This window comes from Malaclemys terrapin, chromosome 2, assembly GCF_027887155.1.
Source record: "Malaclemys terrapin pileata isolate rMalTer1 chromosome 2, rMalTer1.hap1, whole genome shotgun sequence".
Taxonomy (NCBI): domain Eukaryota; kingdom Metazoa; phylum Chordata; order Testudines; family Emydidae; genus Malaclemys; species Malaclemys terrapin.
Window position 1 is genome coordinate 2874366 of NC_071506.1, and position 19716 is coordinate 2894081.

At 57.4% G+C, this 19716-nt stretch overlaps 1 protein-coding gene across 1 annotated transcript in view; it reads right to left on the minus strand.

The window, feature by feature from the left end:
• Positions 1 to 4292, minus strand: part of ZFTRAF1 (zinc finger TRAF-type containing 1) — a 48351-nt gene extending 44059 nt beyond the window's left edge. Inside the window, exon 1 of the mRNA XM_054017052.1 lies at positions 3922 to 4292. Coding sequence (XP_053873027.1) covers positions 3922 to 4233 — 312 coding nt within the window. The 5' untranslated portion in view covers positions 4234 to 4292. The remainder of the gene's footprint in view (positions 1 to 3921) is intronic.
• Between the last annotated feature and the right edge of the window lie 15424 nt (positions 4293 to 19716).

Sequence of the window (19716 nt, forward strand, 5' to 3'; positions counted from 1 at the left end):
TCCTGGTAGACCGAGGCCTTGGGCAGGTCCAGGCACACCGTGGGGGGTGGGGCGGGGTTGGGGGATCCGGGGGGGGCTCTGGGGGTCCCCCTCGGGGGGCTCTGGGGGTCCCCGGGGGGGCGGTACCTGGTAGACCGAGGCCTTGGGCAGGTCCAGGCACACCGTGCGGGGTGGTGTGGGGGTCCCCGAGGGGGTCGCCGGGGGGGCGGTACCTGGTAGACCGAGGCCTTGGGCAGGTCCAGGCACACCGTACGGGGCAGGGGGGTGTGGGGGTCCCCGAGGGGGGCTCGGGGGGGGTCCCCGAGGGGGACTCGGGGGGGCGGTACCTGGTAGACCGAGGCCTTGGGCAGGTCCAGGCACACCGTGCGGGGCGGGGGGGGTGTGGGGGTCCCCGAGGGGGGCTCTGGGGGGGTCCCCGAGGGGGGCTCGGGGGGGCGGTACCTGGTAGACCGAGGTCTTGGGCAGGTCCAGGCACACCGTGCGGGGCGGGGGGGTGTGGGGGTCCCCGGGGGGGCTCTGGGGGGTTCCCGGGGGGGGCGGTACCTGGTAGACCGAGGCCTTGGGCAGGTCCAGGCACACCGTGCGGGGCAGGGGGTGTGGGGGTCCCCAAGGGGGGCTCGGGGGGGCGGTACCTGGTAGACCGAGGCCTTGGGCAGGTCCAGGCACACCGTGCGGGGTGGTGTGGGGGTCCCCGAGGGGGGCTCTGGGGGGTCCCCTAGGGGGGGATCGGGGGGGCGGTACCTGGTAGACCGAGGCCTTGGGCAGGTCCAGGCACACCGTGCGGGGCGGGGGGGTGTGGGGGGTCCCCGGGGGGGCTCTGGGGGGGTCCCCGGGGGGGGCGGGTACCTGGTAGACCGAGGCCTTGGGCAGGTCCAGGCACACCGTGCGGGGTGGTGTGGGGGGTCCCCGGGGGGCTCGGGGGGGTCCCCGAGGGGGGTCCCCGGGGGGGGGCGGTACCCGGTAGACCGAGGCCTTGGGCAGGTCCAGGCACACCATGGGGGGCGGGGGGGGGTGTGGGGGTCCCCAAGGGGGGCTCTCGGGGGTCCCCGAGGGGGGCTCGGGGGGGCGGTACCTGGTAGACCGTGGCCTTGGGCAGGTCCAGGCACACCGTGCGGGGCGGGGGGGTGTGGGGGTCCCCGGGGGGGGGGCTCTGGGGGGGTCCCCGAGGGGGGCTCGGGGGGGCGGTACCTGGTAGACCGAGGCCTTGGGCAGGTCCAGGCACACCGTGCGGGGCGGGGGGGTGTGGGGGTCCCCGGGGGGGGCTCTGGGGGGGTCCCCGAGGGGGGCTCGGGGGGGCGGTACCTGGTAGACCGAGGCCTTGGGCAGGTCCAGGCACACCGTGCGGGGCGGGGGGGGTGTGGGGGTCCCCGAGGGGGGCTCTGGGGGGGCGGTACCTGGTAGACCGAGGCCTTGGGCAGGTCCAGGCACACCGTGCGGGGCGGGGGGGTGTGGGGGTCCCCGAGGGGGGCTCTGGGGGGGTCCCCTAGGGGGGCTCGGGGGGGGCGGTACCTGGTAGACCGAGGCCTTGGGCAGGTCCAGGCACACCGTGCGGGGTGGTGTGGGGGTCCCCGGGGGGGCTCTGTGGGGGTCCCCTAGGGGGTCCCCGGGGGGGGCGGTACCTGGTAGACCGAGGCCTTGGGCAGGTCCAGGCACACCGTGCGGGGCGGGGGGGGTGTGGGGGTCCCCGAGGGGGGCTCTGGGGGGGTCCCCGAGGGGGGCTCGGGGGGGCGGTACCTGGTAGACCGAGGCCTTGGGCAGGTCCAGGCACACCGTGCGGGGCGGGGGGGTGTGGGGGTCCCCGAGGGGGGCTCTGGGGGGGTCCCCTAGGGGGGCTCGGGGGGGCGGGTACCTGGTAGACCGAGGCCTTGGGCAGGTCCAGGCACACCGTGCGGGGTGGTGTGGGGGTCCCCGGGGGGGCTCTGTGGGGGTCCCCTAGGGGGTCCCCGGGGGGGGCGGTACCTGGTAGACCGAGGCCTTGGGCAGGTCCAGGCACACCGTGCGGGGCGGGGGGGGTGTGGGGGTCCCCGAGGGGGGCTCTGGGGGGGTCCCCGAGGGGGGCTCGGGGGGGCGGTACCTGGTAGACCGAGGCCTTGGGCAGGTCCAGGCACACCGTGCGGGGGCGGGGGGGTGTGGGGGTCCCCGAGGGGGGCTCTGGGGGGGTCCCCGAGGGGGGCTCGGGGGGGCGGTACCTGGTAGACCGAGGCCTTGGGCAGGTCCAGGCACACCGTGCGGGGCGGGGGGGTGTGGGGGTCCCCGAGGGGGGCTCTGGGGGGGTCCCCGAGGGGGGCTCGGGGGGGCGGTACCTGGTAGACCGAGGCCTTGGGCAGGTCCAGGCACACCGTGGGGGGTGGGGCAGGGTTGGGGGATCCGGGGGGGGTTGTGGGGGGGTCCCCGGGGAGGGGCTCTGGGGGGGTCCCCGGGGGGGCGGTACCTGGTAGACCGAGGCCTTGGGCAGGTCCAGGCACACCGTGCGGGGCGGGGGGGTGTGGGGGTCCCCGAGGGGGGCTCTGGGGGGGTCCCCGAGGGGGGCTCGGGGGGGCGGTACCTGGTAGACCGAGGCCTTGGGCAGGTCCAGGCACACCGTGCGGGGCGGGGGGGTGTGGGGGTCCCCGAGGGGGGCTCTGGGGGGGGTCCCCGAGGGGGGCGGTACCTGGTAGACCGAGGCCTTGGGCAGGTCCAGGCACACCGTGCGGGGCGGGGGGGTGTGGGGGTCCCCGAGGGGGGTTCTGGGGGGGTCCCCGAGGGGGGCTCGGGGGGGCGGGTACCTGGTAGACCGAGGCCTTGGGCAGGTCCAGGCACACCGTGCGGGGCGGGGGGGTGTGGGGGGTCCCCGAGGGGGGCTCTGGGGGGGTCCCCGAGGGGGGCTCGGGGGGGCGGTACCTGGTAGACCGAGGCCTTGGGCAGGTCCAGGCACACCGTGCGGGGCGGGGGGGGTGTGGGGGTCCCCGAGGGGGGCTCTGGGGGGGGTCCCCGAGGGGGGCTCGGGGGGGGCGGTACCTGGTAGACCGAGGCCTTGGGCAGGTCCAGGCACACCGTGCGGGGCGGGGGGGGTGTGGGGGTCCCCGAGGGGGGCTCTGGGGGGGTCCCCGAGGGGGGCGGTACCTGGTAGACCGAGGCCTTGGGCAGGTCCAGGCACACCGTGCGGGGCGGGGGGGTGTGGGGGTCCCCGAGGGGGGTTCTGGGGGGGTCCCCGAGGGGGGCTCGGGGGGGCGGTACCTGGTAGACCGAGGCCTTGGGCAGGTCCAGGCACACCGTGCGGGGCGGGGGGGGTGTGGGGGTCCCCGAGGGGGGCTCTGGGGGGGTCCCCGAGGGGGGCTCGGGGGGGCGGTACCTGGTAGACCGAGGCCTTGGGCAGGTCCAGGCACACCGTGCGGGGCGGGGGGGTGTGGGGGTCCCCGAGGGGGGCTCTGGGGGGGTCCCCGAGGGGGGCTCGGGGGGGCGGTACCTGGTAGACCGAGGCCTTGGGCAGGTCCAGGCACACCGTGCGGGGCGGGGGGGGTGTGGGGGTCCCCGAGGGGGGCTCTGGGGGGGTCCCCGAGGGGGGGCGGTACCTGGTAGACCGAGGCCTTGGGCAGGTCCAGGCACACCGTGCGGGGCGGGGGGGTGTGGGGGTCCCCGAGGGGGGTTCTGGGGGGGTCCCCGAGGGGGGCTCGGGGGGGCGGTACCTGGTAGACCGAGGCCTTGGGCAGGTCCAGGCACACCGTGCGGGGCGGGGGGGTGTGGGGGTCCCCGAGGGGGGCTCTGGGGGGGTCCCCGAGGGGGGCTCTGGGGGGGGTCCCCGAGGGGGGGCTCTGGGGGGGCGGTACCTGGTAGACCGAGGCCTTGGGCAGGTCCAGGCACACCGTGCGGGGCGGGGGGGGTGTGGGGGTCCCCGAGGGGGGCTCTGGGGGGGTCCCCGAGGGGGGCTCGGGGGGGCGGTACCTGGTAGACCGAGGCCTTGGGCAGGTCCAGGCACACCGTGCAGCACAGCACCGAGTACAGCCGCTCCTCCAGCTTCACGCTGCCCTCGGCCCCGCCCGCCCCCGCCACCTTCAGCCGCTTCTTGGGCGGCGCGTCCGGGTCGGCGGCGGGCTCCGCGTGCGGCCGGGCCCCGCCGAGCAGCAGCCCCGGCTCCTCGGGCCCCGCCGCCGCCGGCCCCGCCGCCTCCCCGAGCCCCGCGGAGGAGGAGGCCGCCGCGGAGGAGGAGGCGGCCGGGCCCCCACCGCCGGGCTCCCGCTCCTCCGCCCCGGACATGGCGCCGCCCGCCCCGCGCTGCTGCCGGCCCAGACTGCGCCGCCGACGCTTCACCCCGCCACCGCCGCCGCCATCTTTGTTTGCTTCCTCCTCCCCCCGGCCGCCCGCCGTCCGCCACGCCCCCCACGGCTCCCGCCAATCAGCGCGCCGCGGGGGCGGGCCCGGCGCGCCACCGACCTACCAGCACAAAGGCCGTCGCCCCGCCCCCTGGGGCGGCCCCGCCCCCTGTCCCCTGTGGGTTTTTTTTTTATTGACAATTTCACGAACCCGGAGAAGGAACAAAACAGCGGGGGCGGGGCCAGATGGGGCGGGGCGAGTGCGGAGGGAGGCCCTGGGGAGGGGCGGGGCTAAGAGAGGGTAGAGGCTGGGGAGGGGGAGGGGCTATGGCAGAGCGGGCAGGGGGAAGGGAAGAGGCTAGAGGGAGGGGCTAGATGGGGAGGGGAAGGCGCTGGAGGGGGAAGGGCTAGAGAGGGGAGGGGCTTAATGGGCGGGGCTAAAGGAGTAGGGAGGGGCTATAGATGGGAGAGGAGGGGCTAAAGAGAAGGGGCGGGGCTATATGGAGAGTGGAAGGGGTTGGAGGGGGTGGGGTTAGAGGGGAGGGGCTAGATATGAGAGGGGAGGGGCTAAAGGGAAGGGGCGGGGCTAGAAGGTGAGGGCGTGGGTAGAGTGGAGGTGGAGCTGGAGATGAAGATGAGAGGGCAGTGCCTGGGAGCAAGAGGTGCTGCAGGTCTAGTGAGAGGGGCAAGGGCAAGGGCAAGGTAGGGTGCGGGGAAGGGTGGCAAAGAGTAGCTGGGAAAGGGGCTGCAGAACCTGCAGCAGGCACAGCAGAGATTGGATGACGATGGCAAAGCACCAACAAAGACATCCCACCCCTAGGGTTGCCACCCTTGTCCCGCCCCCTCTCAGAGGCCCCGCCTCTGGCCCACCCCTTCTCCAAAGCCCCAGCCCCACTTACTTCATCCCCCCTATCTCCATTGCTTGCTTCCCCTCCCACACACACTCACTTTCATCGGGCTGGGACGGGGGTTGGGGTTGGGGTGTGGGAGGGGGGTGAGGGCTCCAGCTGGAGGTGCAGGCTCTAGGCTTGGGGATGGGTCCATGGGGTTCAGAGTGTGGGAAAGGGCTCTGGGCTGAGCCTGGGGCAGGGGGCTGGGGTGCAGGAGGGGGTGCAGGCTCTTAGAGGGAGTTTGGGTGCGGAAGGGGGCTTGGGTGTGGGAGGGGGCTCAGGGCTGGGGCAGGGGGTTGGGGTGCAGGTGCTGGAAAGGAGTTTGGGTGCAGGGAGGTTCAGGGCTGGGGCAGGAGGTATGGGCTCTGGGAGGGAATGTGGGTGTGGGGGGTGTAAGAGGGGGTGAGGGGTGCACACTCCAGGCAGGCATCACTTCCTCAGGCAACTCCCAGAAGCAACCGGTATGTCCGGCTCCTGGACTCAGGGGCGGCCTGGCGGCTCCACGTACTGCCCCTACCTTCAGGCACTGCCCCTGCAGCTTCCATTGTCCACGGTTCCCAACCCCCTGGCCGCCCCTGCGCCTAGGAACTGGACATACCGGTTGCTTCCAGGAGCTGTGTGGAATCGGGGCAGGTAGGAAGCCTGCCTTAGCCCTGTTGCACCGCCAACCGGACTTTTAATGGCCTAAAACCTGCCAGACGGGCTTCAGAAGCCTCCGGGTGATCAAGCCTGATTCCAGGATGGTATTTTGTCTCCTTTCCCTGCTCTCGCCCTGCCCCCCTGCAGTACCGTGTTGGGAGGCTGACTTTAAATGGTGCTTTCCACAGGGCCTGCTCACACCCACTCGGTGACTGGGATCAAAGCCCTCCTGGCTGGAAGAACTAAGCAGAGAGCTGAGCTGGTGGGATGGGGGGAGCCTGGCCCTGCAAGATCCACTCTCTGAGCTGCTTTCGACCTCATTAAGATGTGGGGAGACCATGAGAAATGCAGGTGGGCCGGGAAAGCGTCCCTGTCCTCGCCCGCTCTCCCCAGCACAACGCACACCTGGCTCCTGCCCTGCCAGAGCTGAGGTCTCCTGCAGGGCGTGCGAGGAACCAGGCCAGCTCAGAAATGCTGTCACTGGAACTCCATGCAAGGAGCCAGATGCACTTTCTGTTCCCTCCCTGCTCCCCCCATCCGGCCCCTGCACGGAGAGCAAGGCATTAGCTGGGTGGGATAACGTCACGTCTGAATGTCCTTCATTTCCACTGAGTGCCCAGCTGGGAGGAGGAGCCGCTGTGAAATCAACAGGGCCTGCTGGCTCCCAAAAGCCTCCACCTGGACTCCCCCTGAGCCACATACCACATACGCTGGCTGTCCAAAGCCTGAAGTCAACGGAAAATATCCCATTCGGTCCTTAGTGAGCGAGAGAGGGCTGGAACCAAGGAACCGCCCAGGTAGGGATTCCTACAGGACATGAATAAAGCCTCCGCCTGCCACGCACACACTTATTTTTAGGGTGACCTGCTTCCCAGCAAGGTGTCCCTGGAATTAGCTTGGTTCTCCCAGAGGCACAAGCAGGAGTCAGACCAGCCCAATAAAGCCAGACTCTCTTCAAACACTAGCCTTATCCCAGTCGAGCTGGGCGCTTCTGAACTGAACCCCAGGGAAACGGCTAGCGGTACAGACACTTATATGGTCATGGTTATGCTGGGGAGTTCGCACCTCCCCGAAATGGATGGAGGCTCCTCTCCGGCTGGATCCTGCCAACTCTGGGGGTAGCAATGCATGGGGGTCACTTTTGCAAGTGGATCTTGCAACCCTAGCAATTAGAAAGTTCGGGGTTGCAAAGGAAAGCTTAAATTCTGCAGTAAGTGCTAGAGCCCGCGGAGAAGTCCAACCAGCGCCTGCTACCAGGCTGCAGTTCAACCCCTGGGGCCTAAGTGATGGACTGGAGTGGGTCTCTTCTGAGGATCTGCTGGGGTATCTCACGCTCAGGAAGTAACTTCCCCTGCAGTGGTGAGAGGACACCCCCAGTGTCGATGCACTAGTGCAATGCAGCTAGCCTAGGGGTCTGCACTGGGGCAGCTACACCAGTGGCTAAAATCCCCAGTGCAGACAAGGCCTTGGCTAACAGCCCTGCTGGCTGTAACAGGCCAGACCTTTGCGTGTTGCTACATGTCCCGCCTTCGTTGTGCACAGCCCAGGCTGGATATGGACATGATGAGCTGTGGGCAGGCAGGTGCAAGTGGCGTGTTAGAAGCTGTTCTGGGCCCCAGGAAGAATAATGGCCGTTTCTGCCTGACCAGTGTTTTCTGCGTGACCTTTCTGTGGGCAAGGACATCCAGAAACCAAAATCCCCAACCGGCTGCAAAAGAGCAGTGACCATTCTGAAGCCTTCCCACGAGGGGGGCAACAATTCTCACATGAAGCATTTGTAGCCTTTCAGGAGCTGTGCGAACAATGGCCTATTGTTCCTAGCTCATTTGGATGCTCTTGTGCTTGGAGAGGATATTCCTTTGATGTTGAATTCTGGAGACAAAAGGGGAGAGTAATTTGCATATTAATGACACTTATCTAGTCAGCAATCCCGATCCCATTTGGGATTGGGCCCGTTTTACACTAGCGTCGCAGCACCAAACAGGAAATCATTGCCATCCTCCTGGCCTGCAGCATTAAAACAGAGTTGCTACTTTTAACTTTCCAACGATTCCCAGCTCTTCTCAGTCTGTAATCATCCATCTGGCTGACATCCAGGGCCTGGTTCTCCGCCTAAAGAAGAAAGAAATGGCCCCAACCCTGAAAGATGCCCAAGGACCTCCCCTGTTCCTATGGACTTTGCAGGGTCAGGCCCAAAGACTTGGAATGTTATTTTGTGTTAAAAAGTGACCAGCAAAAGATTATTTTTGAAACTGCCCTTTTGCGCTTCTTTATCATCGGGAGGAAATGGTCTGAAGGATTTATTTTTTCAATATTTTCTGTTTATCCTTAGAAATACCAGGTCTACCCTGGTTTTGCTGAAGGATGCACCGGGGGGTGGGGTGGGGTGAAATGAAGGGTGTCTGGAGGCTGTTATAGTGGGAGCCCTCCCTCCCGAACAGACAGAACGAGCTGGATCACTTGGTAAGTTGGGCGCAAGCAAACAATATGCACTTTAATCTGCCGAAATGTAAATGGAACTGTGACCAGCTGCCCCCTGATGTGCTGAGATACCACGGAGCCTGCCTGTTCTGCCAGCCTGGGCCCCCTTTTGACCGGAGCCAGGCTATTACGCCTCCTCCAGCACACACACAGGCAGGGCCACACCCAACTGCAGAACGACATAGACACAGATCAGTTCTGGGAAGACTCAGCTTAGGGGATTTGCCCCAGCACTCAGGTGTCCACCTCCCTTGGAGTGCAGACCCAAAGGGATATTATAGGGCTGTCCATTACTCGCAGGTAACTAATGCAATTAACTCAAAAAAATGAATCGCAGTTTTAATCGCACTATTAAACAATAGAATACCAATTGAAACAAATTTAATATTTTGGATGTTTTTCTACATTTTCATATATATTGTATTCTGTGTTCTAATTGAAATCAAAGTGTACATTATTTTTATTACAAATATTTGCACTGTAAAAATGATAAAAGAAATAGAATTTTTCAGTTCACCTCATACAAGTACTGTAGTGCAATCTTTGTCACGCAAGTGCAACTTACAAATGTAGATTTTTTTTGTTACATAACTGCACTCAAAAACAAAACAATGCAAAACTTCAGGCCTACAAGTCCACTCAGTCCTACTTCTTGTTCAGCCAATCGCTAAGACAAACAAGTTTGTTTACATTTGCAGGAGATAATGCTGCCCTCTTCTTATTTACAATGTCACCAGAAAGTGAGAACAGACATTCACATGGCACTTTTGTAGCCGGCATTGCAAGGTATTTACGTGCCAGATATTTACGTGCCAGATATGCTAAACAGTCATATGCCCCTTCGTGCTTTGGCCACCATTCCATAGGACATGCTTCCATGCTGATGACACTCGTTAAAAAAATAATGTATTAATTAAATTTGTGACTGAACTCATTGGGAGGAGAACTGTATGTCTCTGTTCTGTTTCACCCGCATTCTGCCATATATTTCATGTTCTAGCAGTCTTGGATGATGACCCAGCACATATTGTTCATTTTAAGAACATTTTCACTGCAGATTTGACAAAACGCAAAGAAGATAGCTACAGCACTTGACCCAAGGTTTAAGAATCTGAAGTGCCTTCCAAAATCTGAGAGGGACGAGGTGTGGAGCATGCTTTCAGAAGTCATAAAAGAGCAACACTCTCATGCGGAAACTACAGAACCCAAACCACCAAAAAAAAAAAATCAACCTGCTGCTGGTAGCATCTGATAATGAAAATGCGACGGTCCGCACTGCTTTGGATTGTTATTGAGCAGAACCCGTCATCAGCATGGACGCATGTCTTCTAGAATGGTGGTTGAAGCATGAAGGGACATATGAATCTTTAGCGCATCTGGCATGTAAATATCTTGCGATACCAGCTACAATGGTGCCATGTGAATGCCTGTTCTCTTTCAGGTGACATTGTGAACAAGAAGCAGGAAGCATTATCTCCTGAAAATGTAAACAGTCTTGTTCGTCTGAGTGGTTGGCTGAACAACAAGTAGGACTGAGTGGACTTGCAGGCTCTAAAATTTTACATTGTTTTATTTTTGAATGCAGGTTTTTTTGTACATAATTTTGCATTTGTAAGTTCAACTTTCATGATAAAGTAGGGTTACCATCCGTCCGTATTTCCCCGGACATGTCCGGCTTTTGCATCTCTAAATAGCCTTCTGGGAGGAACTGGTAACAAGGTTAAAATGTCCGAGGGTTTTTTCTCCCTCGCCTCCCTCCCTCCCTTCCATGCAGAGTGCGGCTGCTGATTGGGCAGCTGGGCCGATTGAGCCGCTACCATTGGCCTCCAGCAGCCAGAGCCCTCCCCTGCTCCCCCCTTCCTCTGTCTGCAGCCCTGTGTAACACAGAAACCAACCCACCGGGCAGCGTGTTTTGCCTACACGTGGAGCCAGAATGGTAAGGGGAGTCTGGGGGGGCAGTCAGGGAGCGGGGGAGTGTTGGATGGGTCCCCGGCCTCCACCTGCCACCCTCCCTCCATGCGTCCGTCCGTCCCCCCCGTGGACTCCCCTCCCTGCCTGCCTCTCCCTTGCCTGCTTGTACTGCCAGAGCCGGCAGCAACTGCTGTCTGCTGCCCCCGGGTCCTAGCGTCCCCCATCCACTAATCGGAAGACAGGCTGCCCTTACCCTGCCCTTCCACCCTAGCCCCGAGCCTCTCCAATGCCCCAAACCCCTCATCCCCAGCCTTCATCCCCCCGCACCCTAATCCTCTGCCCCAGCCCTGAGCCCCCTCCTGCATCATGAACCCCTCATCCTCAGCCCCACAGCCCTCACCCCTGCATCCTCTCCTATCCCCAAACTTCCTCCCAAACCCCCTCCCCCTTTCCACACACACCTTCCTGCCCTCAAACTCCCTCCCAAAGCCTGCACTCCCTCCCTTTGCACCGCCTCCCACCCCCAAACTCCATCCCAGAGCCTGCACCCCTCACCCCCTCCTGCACACCCACCCCCCTGCCCCAGCCCAGAGCCTGTACCCAGCACCCAAACTCTATCCCAGAGCCTGCACCCCTCCTGCACCCTAATCCCCAGCCCAGGACCTGCACCCCAGACCTCCTCCCCCGCACCCAACCCCTCTCCCAGAGCCTTAGGTAGGTGCGGGGGGTGGGTTCTGGGCACCACCAAAATTTCTACAACCCTGCCACCCATGCGAGTAGATAAGGGTCAAAGCAGTCAGGGGACAAGAAGCAGGGGAGATTGGGGTTTATAGGGGGGCAGTCAGGGGGCAGGACGTGGGAGGGAGTGGATGGGGTGGGGCAGGGTGGGGCTAAGGTGGGGCTCCCCCCCCCCGTGTCCTCTTTTTTGATTGTGGAAATATAGTAACCCTATTATAAAGAGATTGCACTACAGTACTTGTATTAGGTGAATTGAAAAATACTATTTCTTTTGTTTTTTTTACAGTGCAAATACTTGTAATCAAAAATAAATATAAAGTGAGCATTGTACACTTTGTATTCTATGTTGTAATTGAAATCAATATATTTGAAAATGTAGAAAACAACCCAAAATATTTAAATAAATGGTATTCTATTATTAAGAGTGCGATTAATCGCAATTAATTTTTTTAATCACTTGACAGCCCTAGTATATTATGAAATCCGCCTCCTCCCTCAATGTGGAGGAAGGTATGCACAGCCTCTTACCTCCCCCACCCCCAGTTATGAACTGTACAAACGGGGTTATATTATAAACAAGAAATAAGTTTATTAAGTACAAAAGGTGAATTTTAAGTGAGTATAAGAGATAACAGACAGAGCGAAGCAGATTACTGAGCAAATAAAACAAAATACACAAGCTAAGCTCAGTATACTTAAGAAACAGGTTACACAATGTAATTTCTTACCTTACGTGTTATTTTAGGTGGGTTGCAAAGTTTCTGCGATGTAGAGTTCCAGTTATATTTCTTTTCAGACTGGACCCGTCTCAGTCTGGACTCTCCCCCCGCCTTCCCTTCAGGTGTCTTTAGCCATCTTTCTTCTTGGGAGACAGGCCATGGAGTGGAGTCTCCTTTGCCTCCCTCCCCACCCTTAAATAAGATTTACATAAGGCGGGAATCCTTTGTTTCCCAAACTTGACCCTCCTTCCCTTTTAGTGTAGTTACAAGAAGTCCCAGGTAATGTGACAAGACCACCTGACCTAGTAGTGTCACAGTTCAGCCCCAGGACTCCTCCCAGGAGGGAGAGAGATTAGTATCCTCATAGTCTTGTTGTTTCTTCCTAATGGCCCATCAAATCTGATGGCCTGTCCTCTGGTGGGTGTCTTCCCAATACACACCCAGTTGGAATGGTTGCATAGTCCATATTCCTAACTTCAGATACAGAAATGACACAGGCATACAAATTGGATAATCACATTCAGTAAATCAGAACCTTTCCAGTGATACCTTACAAGACCCATCTTGCATAAAGTACCTCTCAGTTATGTCACATCCATATCATAAGCATATTTCCATAAAGAATATGGCGTGCAACGTCACAGGACCATCTAGGAACAAAGACTGCCAGCCATGCTTACAGGATGGGGGGCTCTATCCTGGGAAGCAGCGACACTGAAAAAAGATTTGGGGGTTGTGGTGATGGACAATCAGCTATGCTGTGGCCAAAAGGGCGAACGTGATGTGGGGATGCATAAAGAGGGAAATCTCGAGAAGGAGCAGAGAGGTTATTTTCCCTCTGTATTTGGCACTGGTGTGAGCGCTGCTGGAGTCCTTTGTCCAGCTCTGGTGCCTGAAATGCCGGAAGGCTGTTGATAAATTGGAGCGTGTTCAGAGAAGAGCCATGAGAATGATTCCAGGATTAGAAAACCTGCCTTACAGGGATAGACTCAAGGAGCTCGATCTATTTAGCTTACCAAAGAGAAGGTTAATGGGTGAGTTGATCACCGGCTATGAGTCCCTACATGGTGAACAAATATTTGATGATGGGCTCTCCGATCTAGCAGAGAAAGGTCTGACCCGATCCAATGGCTCAAAGCTGAAACTGGACAAATTCAGACTTGAAAGAAGGCGTACATTTTTACCAGTGAGAGTAATTAAACATTGGAACAGTTTTACCAAGAGTCATGGTGGATTCTCCATCACCAACAATTTTAAAATCAAGATGGGATGTTTTTCTAAAGATCTGCTCTAGGAGTTATTTGGGGGCAGGTCTCTGGCACTGGATGACCCCAATGGTCCCTTCTGGCCGTGGTCTCTATGACTCGATGAACAGAAGGAGTTGGGCTTCCTCCCTTCGAAGGCTGGTTCGTCATTGGAGTCTGACTTTTGGGAGCTCTTCTAACAAGACTCCGTTGTTCCTGCTCCATTTAGTGCCACTGCTTGGAATGGATATTCCAGACATTCCTTTGATATTAACAAAAAACCCCACCAAATAATCACCCCCAAAGTGTCTGGAGTAGCCAAGCAAATAAGGGTGCAGGCTCCATTTCCCCACTCTTGCAGGTCACCTTTACGAGGGACTTTTACAATGAATCCAACTTTGAGTTTGGCAGAGGAGTCGTGGCCTTGGGTTTAAGGATCAAGACATGGTGTGTGAACTAATGGCCCAATCCTGCACCCCTTGAATGGTTAGAAGTGTCTGTGTTCACAGGAGCAGGACAAGGCCTTACTAGCACCAAGCAGGCCTCAGTTTCCCCCTCTGTAAGGTGGGATAATGATACTGTCCAGCTCCCAGGGGGGTGCGGGTGAATGAATTAGCCCATCAGGCACTTTGAGATCCTTGGACGCCGAGGAAAGGAGATGGTTTATGGGGTTAAAAATGGAAGATCCGTGGTTCAAACTGACACGCTCGGCGGTCAATGTGCTGGTGCAGCGAATGCAGATACTAGTGACTAAGAACCTCCCACACCCCGGTGGCCCCTGCTGTGGGATCAGCACCAGCTCGGTCAGCTGGCACCAGACCAGCGTCCAATCCAGAGGGCTGGTTTCACTGCAGATGTGGCAGGAGACGGGGCGCAAGAGGAAACGCAGCGGGAAGAGCTCAGGCCAGGGATGCTCTCAGGGCTCCAGCAGGAGCTGCCCTTCCTGGCAATGCCTCACAGCACAGGCACTGACTTCTGGTTTTGCTATTGGGTGCGCCTCACCCCTTCCCCCTCTCGTGCAAGCAGCCGGTGGGGCCTCCTGGGGAAGAGGCTGAGCAGGGGTGGGGCCTCTGGGCGGAGCAGAGGGTGGGGGGGTCTCAGGATGGGGCGGGGCCACAGTCCAGCCACCGGGGCCCACAAAAGATTAATCCAGCCCTGCAAGTGCTGAGCACCCCCTATTTTTAGTCAGTGGGTGCTGGAGCCCGGAGCACCCCCGGGGTCGGTGCCTCGCAGTGTCTTGGGGAGCTCTCACTGGATTACATTTCTGTATCATGGTGGGCCAGGGACTGTCTGTAATTCCATGGGGGGAGGGTGACCACAGCCCTCCGGGAACTCAGAGCAGCAGGGGGTGATTAGGCAAATTCATTCAGGCGTGACACTGCCAGAGAAGTCCCACCACCAGGAGAGGCTCGCGTAGGCTGGTTCAAACTAGATTCTCCCAAGACCAATAAAGAAAAGCCCAAGTTTAAACGGACTCAGGGCCTGCTTTCTGCTCCAGCGAATGGGCAGGGCGTCTCGAGGGGAGACTTGGAAGGAGGGACGCAGGCCAGAGCCTGAGGCTGGAATTGGGGTGACCTCTGGAAAGCTTCTTAGAAGCTATTTTTTTAAATGTTTTCTCTGTCATGCTTCCACCTGACCAGAACTGTGCTCCCTTAGGAAAGGCTGTGTGGGAACTCGTAACCGATGGCTGCTAGGCTGTTCATCGCTTCGGAGGACAAAGCAAAGCGCAGATGCTGGCCTGTTTGGGCAGTCTGGCTTGCTGGTGATATCGCAGTGTAGGCAGAGAACCGTGCAGCCTGGAAACCCCTCTGCTCCGGAGGGAGAGAGACACGGGGACGACTGAAGAGCTGGGAGTCTAGAGCGGGTGCCCTCAAGGGACCACAAGGGGGAAATACAGCCCTGAACTGTGACACTTCGTCCTGGGCCCAGAAGGCTCCTGGCTTCATCGTGTGCATGTTTTCCTCGGCCCTCAGTGAGGCTCCTGACCAGGATTCACAGCTGTAGCAGTGACACACTGACCAGGCCACCTACTGAGACTAGATCAAAGAGCCCATTTCGCACTGGACCTGGCAGGAGGATCTCCACGAGAGCCCGGCAACTCGCTCCCCCCACTGATCTGAAATAGCCTGGGCTACGGGTCCTGGACACCCTGAAAAGCCACCTGTGAGACAGGGCTTTGGAGAGGGCCGAGGGTTTGCTGCCCACATTGATGTGAGGGTGGAAAGGAGTCTGGCTGGAGGTGGCTGGCTGGCAGGAGTTTGCCCTGGTGCCGGCTCCTCTTGCAGTACGAATGGCAGGTTAGAGCGGCTGAAACCTGGCTTCATAGAATATCAGGGTTGGAAGGGACCTCAGGAGGTATCTAGCTTGTCTGGGTGTCTTTTGTATAATTACTTCAACGGAAACAAAGAAACAAACTCTGGCCAAGACATTTAACTTCCCTGTGCCTCAGTTTCCCTGTCTATGAAATGGGGATTGTGACGGGTTGGATCACAGAAATCCCCTTGGGAGCTGCCGCCTGATGTGCAAAGACTACCTCTGCTCCTGTTTTCCCTGCCAGCTCAGGACTCCAGCACCCTGTCTTGCTGGGCCAGACATTCCCGTCTGCTCCAACACGGACCCAGGGTCTGAATCACTTGTCCCAAAGCTGCAAGTTTACCTGAAAACAGCTCACAGAAGTGCGCTTGTCTTTAGCACTCAGATGCCCAACTCCCAATGGGGTCTAAACCCAGATAAATCCGTTTTACCCTGCATAAAGTTTATGCAGGGCAAACTCATAAATTGTTCGCCCTCTATAACACTGATAGAGAGATATGCACAGCTGTTTGCTCCCCCAGGTATTAATACATACTCTGAGTAAATTACTAAATAAAAAGTGATTTTATTAAATACAGACAGTAGGATTTAAGTGGTTCCAAGTAGTAACAGACCGAACAAAGTAAGTCACCAAGTAAAATAAAATAAAACGCACAATCTATGTCTAATCAAACTAAATACAGATAAGTTCCTCACCAGTTCCAGAATGCTCCCTTTTACCGGCTAATCTCCTTTTAGCCTGGGTCCAGCAATCACTCACAACCCCTATAGTTAGGAAACTACAATCCATCGGTGATCTTCCAGAAAACACCATCCTGGCCACTATGGACGTAGAAGCCCTCTACACCAATATTCCACACAAAGATGGACTACAAGCTATCAGGAACAGTATCCCTGATAATGTCACAGCTAACCTGGTGGCTGAACTTTGTGATTTTGTCCTCACCCACAACTATTTCACATTTGGGGACAATATATACCTTCAAGTCAGCGGCACTGCTATGGGTACCCGCATGGCCCCACAATATGCTAACATTTTTATGGCTGACTTAGAACAACGCTTCCTTAGCTCTCGTCCCCTAACGCCCCTACTCTACTTGCGCTACATTGATGACATCTTCATCATCTGGACCCATGGAAAAGAAGCCCTTGAAGAATTTCACCATGATTTCAATAATTTCCATCCCACCATCAACCTCAGCCTAGATCAATCCACACAAGCGGTCCATTTCCTGGACACTACTGTGCTAATAAGCGATGGTCACATCAATACCACCCTATACCGGAAACCTACTGACCGCTACACTTACCTACATGCCTCCAGCTTCCATCCAGGACACACCACACGATCCATTGTCTACAGCCAAGCTCTAAGATATAACCGCATTTGCTCCAATCCCTCGGATAGAGACAAGCACCTACAAGATCTCTATCAAGCATTCTTAAAACTACAATACCCACCTGCTGAAGTGAAAAAACAGATTGACAGAGCCAGACGAGTACCCAGAAGTCACCTCCTACAAGACAGGCCCAACAAAGAAAATAACAGAACACCACTAGCTGTCACCTTCAGCCCCCAACTAAAACCTCTCCAGCGCATCATCAGAGATCTACAACCTATCCTGAAAGATGATCCTTTACTCTCACAGATCTTGGGAGACAGACCTGTCCTCGCTTACAGACAACCCCCCAACCTAAAGCAAATACTCACCAGCAACCACACATCACTGAACAAAACCACTAACCCAGGAACCTATCCTTGTAACAAACCCCGATGCCAACTCTGTCCACATATCTATTCAAGTGACATCATCAAAGGACCTAATCACATCAGCCATACCATCAGGGGCTCGTTCACCTGCACATCTACCAATGTGATATATGCCATCATGTGCCAGCAATGCCCCTCTGCCATGTACATTGGCCAAACCGGACAGTCTCTACGCAAAAGAATTAATGGACACAAATCTGACATCAGGAATCATAATACTCAAAAACCAGTGGGAGAACACTTTAACCTGTCTGGTCATTCAATGACAGACCTGCGGGTGGCTATATTACAACAGAAAAACTTCAAAAACAGACTCCAACGAGAGACTGCAGAGCTAGAATTGATATGCAAACTAGACACAATCAACTCCGGTTTGAATAAGGACTGGGAATGGCTGAGCCATTACAAACATTGACTCTATCTCCCCTTGTAAGTATTCTCACACTTCTTATCACACTGTCTGTACTCGGCTAGCTTGATTATCACTTCAAAAGCTTTTTTTCTCTTAATTAATTGGCCTCTCAGAGTTGGTAAGACAACTCCCACCTGTTCATGCTCTCTGTATGTGTGTATATATATCTCCTCATTATATGTTCCATTCTATATGCATCCAAAGAAGTGGGCTGTAGTCCACGAAAGCTTATGCTCTAATAAATTTGTTAGTCTCTAAGGTGCCACAAGTACTCCTGTTCTTCTTTTTGCGGATACAGACTAACACGGCTGTTACTCTGAAACCTATAGTTACTGTCGTTTGTTCTAGTTTCCTTCAAGTATCCTGGGGGGGTGGGTGGAGAGGCTCCTTCTTTAGCCAGCTGAAGACCCAATGGAGGGGTCTCCCCCGGGTTTAAATAGACTCTCTCTTGTGGGTGGAGACCCATCTTCTCCCTCCTATGCAAAGTCCAGCTCCAAGCTTGAGTCCTGGAGTCACCTGGGCAAGTCACATGCCCCTGCATGACTCAGACTTTACAGGCCGAAGCCATTGTCCACATGGTATCTTGCATGTCTCCAGGAAGACTTCTCATGTGGATTGGAGCATTCCAAGATGCATTGTTCCCCAAGTGTTTCCTGATCAGGTACTTAACCTGGCGAATTCCTTCCTAAAGAAGCTGACCAAATGCCTCCCAAAGCTTACTTAGAAACCAAGCCAGCATACAGCCCATATTCTTAACCTCAAGTAGAAAATGATATATATGTACAAAGAGGATGAATAGATATAGTAGACCAGAACCTTTACGGAGATATGTTACAAGGCACAGGCAGCACAAAACATATTCCAGTTATGTCCTACATACATTTATAAGCACCCCCTCCCCATAAAGCCTTATGGGGTACACTGTCACAGGGACGACGATCTCACGCAGGTGGGTTGGGAGGGAATGTTTTCAAGCTCTGGCAATAGCCATGCCCAAGGAGCTGCAGAAGGCAAAGTGTTATGTGTCCCTTCGGCCTTCACTGTGTTTTCCATTGACTGCCTGATGGCTGAGTGCACGCTGCAGTGCCCAGGGGCAAGGGCAGGGCCTGTGCACGCTCTGCCAAGCACTCACTGATCCCTCAAAAACATCATGTGCAACTGCTGCTAGCATCCAGTGACCTGCAGCCTGCGGCCCCCGCAGGAGAGGCCCGAGAGGGAAAGCCAAGTCTCACCGCAGAGCCAAGGGGCTGCTTGGAAACAGCTCAGGCCTGCCCCACTATGGTGATCTTCAGCAGCACATGGTGGAGGGGGCTGTGGAATTGGCTCTCGCGCTCATGCACTGGAGGTTTGGAACCTGCTGCCTCCCCCCACGTCACCAGGATGGTCCTTTCTCAGCCCCGACACCTGGCTCCTCACTCGCGGTTCACCAGCAGCTTCTCAGAGGTTACAGAGAGGAGGAAAGTTCCTCCCATGTCCTACTACAGCAGGAAGCAAACTGGCCCTGGGCACAGAAAGGAGAGAAACGGGGAACGGGCCACGGGGGTGCCCTGGGACCTGTCTCCTGGCCTGTCGTGTTTTGTCCTCGTTGTTACCCCGCCCCGCAGGAAAGCCTGCTGCCACAGCGCCGGGCTAGGTCTGCACCCCAAAGACCGGTACAGTCTAAGGCTGCATTGCCAGTGACCGCTGTTACCAGCTTTGCCCATTACTTTGGGACACGCTCCTTTATTCGGGTTACTCTTCTGGGGGCCGGGGGGATGTCTGTACTTCTATCCATGTACTGCCTGTGTCCCTTGTGTGCTCATACGGCGCTCTGCTCCTCCTGCTGCACGTCCCCTCCCAATGGACCTAGGCTCCCCCGGGCTGGGTTCCTCCAGCCCCAGAATCAGACGAACACACACACGTTAACAGAGCACTCAGCAGACTGGGTCGAGCAGCACTTCCAAGCTGCCACCGTCATATGTCCCAGGTTCAGCGCGTCCCTGTCCCCACTGTCACGTTACACTTGTTCGGGCAGTAACCCACGTGATGAGCAAACCCCACGGGATTTTGGGGCACTGCAGGGATCTTTAGCTTAGGTACAAGGAGCGTCGCTGCAGAGCGAATGAGGAAACCAAAAAATACCCACAAGGAGGATGTGGGGGAGAGAGAGAGAAGCAACCAGCTTAACCATGGAAGTTATTTATTGCCAGGTAATAACCACAGGGGAGTCAAACAAAACAGCGATAATATTAAATCTAACAAACTGAATTGTAAAAGTCAGGTTTAGAAGCTATAACTGATCCCACAAGTCAAGGTCAGAAGGCTACACT